Genomic DNA, 7,795 nt, shown 5'->3' with positions numbered 1-7,795 from the left:
TGCATCAAACACAGCTACAGGCTTTTCTTTGTGGTTTTATTTTTGCTAATGTGAAACTCCCCATTACTACTATGGGCTGCAGAATAGGATGACTGTCCCGTGGAAACAAGTCTTTGGAAATAATTTGCCCGGCATAAAGACGATGGTTTGCCTCCCTGTTTTGGGGCAGGGAAACTGGGTGAAGTTTGATGTTTATTGGAGCCTTCCTGATTGTTACTGGAGCTGCATAAGGTTGATGACATTTGCTCAAAGATCCACAAACCAGAGACATTACTGTAAAAATGTCAAAAGCCAGCTGCTGTCTTTGCATGAGCTCTCATGTATCAGTGGTACACAGGAGATAGTGCCCAAGTGCAGTCATTGGCCTTTTCGTGCCAAAATGCTTTGGACTCAGACCTCCCAAAGCTGTCACATTGGGAGGAAAGTATGAGAAATTCAGAGAGATAGATAGAAAGACCTGTCTCTCACCTCCTGAAAACTGGGCCTTCCATGGTGTGTGTGGTGACTCTTATAATTGTGGCTCTGGACATCTTAAGCCAAGTGATAGGTTACAGCAGATGGTGTTTAGTGTTTTCTCTTGATCAGAAACACTTTTTCCCACAGCCTGGTATTGTGATTTGGATGCAGTTCTCACACAGTGGAAGAAAAAATGTTGTTGCTGTGATTGTAATGATGGTGATTTTTAATTTGTTTTGTTATTTTCATGCAAGGGCAGTCTATCGATGTGTGAGAAAGCAGAAGAAAGAGAAGCAGAAGGACCTACACAGCAATGGACTAACACCAAAAGAGGCTGGATGCTGGACACGCAGCGAGAGACAATCTGTAGAGTTGCAAATGCCATGTTTCTACTTGCAGTACTGAGAATTTAACAGCCGGCACACAGCAGTTAGGTCATTGGGTTCTTCAATATGCTGCCTTTAAGGATCTTTTCTTTTGAGTACTGTTTAATCCCACTTCACCCAAGACAGGCGGGCTGTCAGATCTGCACAGAACAGAAGGGGGAAAGGAAAACAAAGTAAAGAAATACCACATGGATTTAAAAACATTTAAATTGGCATTTAACATGTCAACTGTTCAGCCTCTCCAGAAAAGCGGCCTCATTCATTTAGATCTTTCCAAGTGGAGCACTTCAGAAATATTAGTTAACTAGAAGTCTGACAAAAAAAGGAGATCTCTGTGATAGCTATTTCTGATGCCTGAAACTTTTTTATCTATTAAAGGTAAGAGCTGCTGGGGAAAAAAAACCCAACATAAATTTAAATGTTCTCTGTAGTCTAGAGTTTTGATCAGTGCTGTATCAGAAGTCATTTTCCCAGTGAAGTATTTAACAGAAAGGAGAAAAGACTTAATTTACTGATTAACTCTTCCTTTAATGAAAACTGATTACTTTTTCCCTGCAGGCTCTGTCCCTTTCAAATGTCCCTGTGAAATAAAAAGGGATTATTCTTTCATAATGAATTTTATCTACTTAATGCTGCACTTTTTGAAGGCTGATCTATTTCAAGGCCCTTTTCCAAAAAGTGACAAAGTCCGAGGGAACTTATACTGCAAAGTTAGAAAGGAGGTTAATTACCTTATAAGGCAAAGAATTACTGAAAATTCTCCTTCTGCTCCTCTGCTAACTAATACCAAACCTGTTGCTTTCTGTTGGAGAGCCTATGTTGGGCACTTGGGGCATTTCCCATTTTCATCATAGGTTGGACTGATGAAGCAACATATTCTGGTGGAAGCAAACACCAAGTCCAATCACATATCCATCAAGATTAAGTACAAGCCAAATAGAAAACAGAATAACAGTCATTGCCTTTAAAATAGGAATCATTATATATGAAAGTAAATTGCAAATAGACATTTGCTCCACCATACTTTGAAACAAACCTTGAATTTAATGTGTGTCTGCTTCTAGGTATCAAATGGGAATATCTCTGAGAAACTTTTAATTTCTTGAACCAAGTATTTTAAGAAATGAGATTCTGTTTATATTCAAAGCCAGGTGTTTTTCTCAGTCAGGTATAAGCTAAAGAAAACATTCAAAGAAAACAGAATCACTACAGGATTCATCAGCTTGCATTATAAAAGAGCAACTTTGCAGAGCACAGGGGGAAAATAGCTTAAAAGTATATTCTGAGAACAAAATGTTTAATATTGTTTGTAAAAAGAAACATTCCCATGAGCTTAGTAAGTTGGTTTTGGTTTTGTTGTTTGGTTTTAGTTTTGTTGTTTTGGTTTGGGTGGGCTAATTATTGGTTCATTTGGTTTGGGTTTGGTTTTGTTTGGTTTTGTTGTGTTCTTTTTTTCTTTTTCTAAGGAAAAGATCATACGTCACAGAAAGTTTAGAAGAACAAGGCAAAAGGAAGTTTGAAGAAAAGGTAAAAGAAAGTTGGAAGAAAGTCTGGATTATTTTTTCCTACTGTTACTTTACTTAGATACTCTTTTTTGAAGGTAAGTTTTATGCTATCAGAGTCATTTGAATATGACAAGTGGGTTTTCAAAAGCACTTTGACAGATTTCATAACAGTGGCAACTGACAGTGTGGTTGGAAAACATGGGATCCCTAAAAATTTCACCCCCTCTTCACTCACCACTTGTGTTCCAGGGTGCCTGCTGCTGGCTTTGCACACCGTTCTTCAGGCATCTCTCCACATAGGATTTGGGATTGCATCCGGAGAGGAGGATCTCACTAAGGAGAGCGATGTAGGCGATGGCCAGCCGCAGCGTGTCAATCTTGGACAGACGCTTCTCATATGGGAAGGTGGGTACGTGGCAGCGGAGCTGGTCGAAGGCCGAGTTGATGCTGAGCATCCTCTTCCTCTCGCGGACGTTGGCGGCCTGCCGCTGGCGGCGGGGTGCATGTGGCGGCGGGGCGGCGGGGCCCGGAGCCGGCGGAGGAGCGGAGCTGTCCGCTTCAGCACCCCCCGGGGCGCCCAGGACGACGGGGGAGGGCCAAGGCAAGAGTTGGTCTGCCAGGGAGGAGCAGTCTGCTAGGAAATTATCCAGCTGAGCACTGGGATCTGCCTGCTCCCAGAAGAAAAAATCAGAAGTGGAGTCTACCTGCTCCAAGCTGTAATAAAATTCCTCCATCCTCTGACCCACCTATCTAATGAAAATATTTGCAGCTTCAGATGACCTAGAAAAGAAATTCTAATTTTATTAATAAGCCCCAGCCCCTAAAATATCAGTAGCAGGGGTACCTGGTTGTGTCCTTGAGGAAGACTTTTTCAAAAGTTTCCCCAAATCCAAATGGGACTCATGACTTAAATACTTCATGACTCCTCAGCAGGAGGATGATCGTATTCCTCTCCATTCAAAACTAATTACTACACGTGCTGCTTCTTTTATTAGCTACTGACTACAAAACAATATGAATGAATATAAGATGAGAGAATGAATTTTCTATTGACTTTCTCTTGGAAAATCCATTCAAACCATTATAGAGCTCTTCCACAAGTTCAGTCTCTCCACTTCCTATTTAAAGTAGGGTTCACAGAGGGATTTTGTTGCTATTGTTGCTTGGTTTTGGTTAGAAATGATTGGAAGAAGAAACAAAATACTGTTTTGTTTTGGATTTTTTTGTTTGGGTTTTTTTTTTTTTTTGTTAAATGTTAATTACCCCACTTCCTCCTGTGGATGGAGAAACAAAAAAATTATTCTAATGCTGTCAGAAACACATGGCTCTGCCCTCCCTGACAGCACAAGCTAGTGACATCTTTTTCACTTCTAGTAAGAGAGTGGTTGAGATAAAGATGTGAGATGTGCTGCTTCATCAAATTGGAACACAGTGGTGCCTCATATTAGGCCAACATCACCTCATTTCGCTACTGTGTTTTCTGATTCACACTTAAATCACACAATCTGTGGGCAATGTAGACATTCAGTGCTCTGTCTCAGGTACTACTAAGCCCTGGAAAGCTATAATAACCACAATGGTTGCAGTCCTGGAATGGTAGACCAGGTGGTCCAGATATTGAAAAGTGGTGGAAATGCAGGTGTCCAGCATCCCTGTGATGCTGGACAAATGGAGCGGGAGGTGTTAAGCACCACCAGAACTTTAAACCAAGTGCATACTATAAGTGGGTTCTTCAGTCTGATTTCCACAGTAATTAAGCCAATGTTAAAATTAATTCACAAATAGTTTAAGTGATATCTTCAGGACTTGAATGAATGGAATGGAATAATGAAAGCCTACATTCTTTTCCTGAAGCATGTAATAAAAAAAAACTTTTATCAAGACGTTTAATCAAATTTCTGACTTTGTGCACAGAATCATGTCTTGCTGCTGTATGAAGTTTCAAGGGATGTCTATTGTAAAGTTTATGAGCCACAGACAGCTCCCTAATAGGACAGCTGAAAGCACAAATCTCAATAGCCTCAGATAGAGGGAGCAGAAAATTCTCATAATTTGTAATGGATCCAAAAGGATGATCAGATTCTCCATCTAATGATGACTTAAGATGCAGTCCTGGTAGCTTTGCCCTGTGAATAAAGGTATTTACTTTAAGATAAGGTGTAGACCTTATGAATCTTAATAACCTGGGATTTTGCTTTGTGGCAATTCTACCTGCTCCAGGAGGTTTAAGGAATGGAAAACAGGCTGCAGGGAAGATTTTTGCAGGGTATATTTGAAAAGATTGTGGCATATGAAACACTAGAACTATCTTTTACCTTCTTGTTGGGCAAATAGAATAAGAAACCCATCATCTGTATATGACAAAGGAAAGTACCAACTGTCAAAACACAGGGCGAATAGCAGTTAAATAATGCAAATGTCTCTTGCTTTCTGGTCAGCTCAGAGCACAAATTCTGTGCTAGTAAAATTATTTGTCATGAGACCAACATAACCACCAAAAAAATATTGGTATTGTGAGGGTTTGTAGTGACAGATTCTGCTCCAGATGAATCTCAGCAAGGGACAAAGTAGGTGGCTACAGTGCAGGAACAGATGTGGGAGGGTTGAAAGGAATGACCACAGTCACAAGTGGCAGAGCCAAGACGTGAACTTGGGCCAGCTGATGTGGAGTTCATTCTGCAGTTATTTAAATTTCCCAATGTCATGTACAAGCAATGCTTCCAAAAGACATAACTTACTGCAATCCCTATGCTTGGCAGTGGGGCTGTGTTGCTGCAGCAGTCCTTCTACATGCATGTACGCAGATTAGGGCTCAGCTATGCAGAAAGCAGACAGCATAAAAGCCTTCCTGACTGAGCCCCCTATCTCTGCGTGATGCACCACCTCTGCCCAGAACACCCCTGCAGCATTGCTACTACTTTGTTGGCCTCCAGTGGATGTTTTACAGTTCCCAAATTTCAGATTGCTTTTTAGATGTTTCTATGGCTCCCAAGTCACTGTTTAACTGAGCATTCAGTAGTCCTCATTTGGCCACATTATGCACAAATTTAAGACATCTGAACACATCAAAATCAGTAAGAGAACAGAAGGTCTCCTGAACAGAACTCTGGAGGAAACAGTTGTCCACCAGGAGCAGTGGACAGTGACAAGGAAGCTCAACAAATAACACAGTTAATTTTATATGCTGGGGTCTTCTTTCTCTCTTTCTCAGCAGATGCTTCTTCATTACTAAATGTTCCCTTCCAGATCCACCATTGCTAATAGTGTTGCCTGGGGATATGTCTGGCTCCACAGATGGAGAACAGATGTTCTAGCAAGCCTACTTTTTAACATGTTCGAGGGGAATTTGGGTTTTTTGGAGAGACTCTGGACAAACCAGAGGCAGGGAGGGTGGGGGGAGGAAAGAGAGAAAAGCAAGAAAAGCTTGACCCTTAGAAAGAGGTCAGGTCTCAGAAGAGAAGCTGAGGATCCAGTTCTTCATATGAACAGCCCTTGCCACAACACAGAACTGTCATGCAATTCTGTTCATCAGAGAGGGAGGGGCTATACAACTAATTGGGATAATTTTGCACTTTTTTCAAGGATGTGGCTGAAGAAGCTTCCAACAGGGAACAAGGTAACATGCATACCACAGTGAATGGGATCTCTGTTAATTATAAAATGTGGGTACGTTTTCAAGGTCTGCTAAACTACCATTTCCCCAAAAACCTGTTCAGATCCAGCTGGATCCAGAAATAACATTTGTCTACTCTTTATTTTAATCAGTAAGGTCTAATGAAAGTAAATTCTTGAGTCAGAAACTTTGTCCTGGGTTTATGTCTCTGATAGACAATGAAGCCTTGGTTGTTTGGATTTAAATTCTTCCAGGTCTAGATATCTACATCTCCCTCTGTAATTTTCCTTATTCATGATGGGAACTATTTTCCTCAGTCCTGCCTCTTCTTTCTCTCTCATCTAAACAAATCCACCCATAGCACATCCTGCAACGTTTCCACTACAATTTTTTTGCTTCACAGTGCCTTAGCAGCTGAAAGCTGTTATCCTATATCTGCATCTCAAAGATAACAGGGTCTCCTGAGGTTATTTTAGAGGTAGACTTTTATCTCCCCTTCCTGTCTCCTTGGCCTTATTTCAGGCGCAGCTTGGGTAATCTTCCCAGTGATATTTTCAGTGGATTCAACAAAGCCTTCTAGTACTGGCAAAATGACTTTTTTTGTTTGCTTGTTGTTTTTTTCTCATATTTTTTTCCCCATAGTAATTTACTTTGATCATGATTTCATCATTATTTGTTTAATAAAAAGATTCAGTCCTTGTCCTGGACAAACAACATACGTAAAAAAAGACCAGATGCCTTATTTTCAAGTTAGATGCCTTTAAAGTGCAAGTCCATCATGTCATCATTGCTAATCCAACTTCATCAAAACTGGGAACTGGATCCCAGATGAACAAGGAGGCCAGGTGAAAGATGCCAAAAATCTTAGAGAAAGCTTTATCCAGGTGGGACTGTGCAGCTCTTGGTTCTGTACGTCACTCAACTTTTGTTAGTAATGGCACTGCCAAACTAGAGCTAGGCGCAGGCATATTCAAGACCTGAGATGGCCTTGTAATTGGTTGGTTGAGCTCCTTACAGTCACAGCTAAAAGACCTTCTTTTGAGCCATGTGTCATGCTTGGGATACCTGAATTTACTGGACACACTCTTTGTGAAGTGCTGGGGGCAAGAAAAGTGCAAGTAGTATCATTTAACAATGGAATGTGCTTCTTTTTAGCCTGAAACAATAGCAAATGTAAGGATGTAATGAAAAACAGAACAAGGATTTCCAGGGCAAGAGAATTTCAAAGGGATAATGGCTATTTCTGGGATGCTCAAATAATTGTGAAAGGAAACCTTCATAGCACATGCAGGATGTTGATTTTAAGTCAGAAAGGTAACAGGACCTTTATTATTTGCAGGGTAGAAACATCAGACGCCAGCATTTGTGGAAGAAGGCACTGGTGAATGATTGTTAATATAACTTTGATTTATTTCATTATTAGTATAAACTGGTCAAGACAGTCTTTACTTTAAAAGTCTTTGGTGTTTAAAAGTGAACACAGTCACTTTAACCTTTCTGCAGGGTGTTTGCAAAGCTACAGAAAATTGATCCCAGTCTCTAGGAGAGGAGAGGTATTTTCTCTAATAAAAACATTCACTCATGGTTTCCCCTTTTTCACAGAGCTTTTTATGAGTTGGGGGATGACCTCTGGACTGTTGCTGCCAAGTAGTTCCTCATCCAAATCACTGCACTGGGGTCTGTGTCTGCTTATTTGAGTGAATGGTTGTCTTTGGGATACAACGTTTACATCAGCCTCTGCTTGGTTGTACAATTTGGATCTCAAGGGAATGGAAGTGCTCATGGGAATTTCTGAAGTGGTGTTCTTCATGCAATGGCCTTGGCCTGAGTTTCAC

General features: G+C 40.7%; 1 protein-coding gene across 1 annotated transcript; it reads right to left on the bottom strand.

The window, feature by feature from the left end:
- Positions 1–944: 944 nt before the first annotated feature.
- Positions 945–3,081, bottom strand: LOC137441536 (helix-loop-helix protein 13-like). The gene is made up of 2 exons (XM_068139201.1): positions 2,583–3,081; positions 945–982 (listed from the first exon to the last, which is right to left on the bottom strand). Exons 1-2 carry the CDS (start codon positions 3,079–3,081, stop codon positions 945–947), a joined length of 537 nt encoding a protein of 178 aa, XP_067995302.1.
- Between the last annotated feature and the right edge of the window lie 4,714 nt (positions 3,082–7,795).

This window comes from Melanerpes formicivorus, unplaced genomic scaffold (genome assembly GCF_026170545.1).
Source record: "Melanerpes formicivorus ecotype bairdi unplaced genomic scaffold, bMelFor1.0.p_v2 SCAF_5, whole genome shotgun sequence".
NCBI lineage: Eukaryota > Metazoa > Chordata > Aves > Piciformes > Picidae > Melanerpes > Melanerpes formicivorus.
The sequence above is the reverse complement of the archived record's forward strand: the minus strand, read 5'-3'. Positions and strand labels throughout refer to the sequence as shown.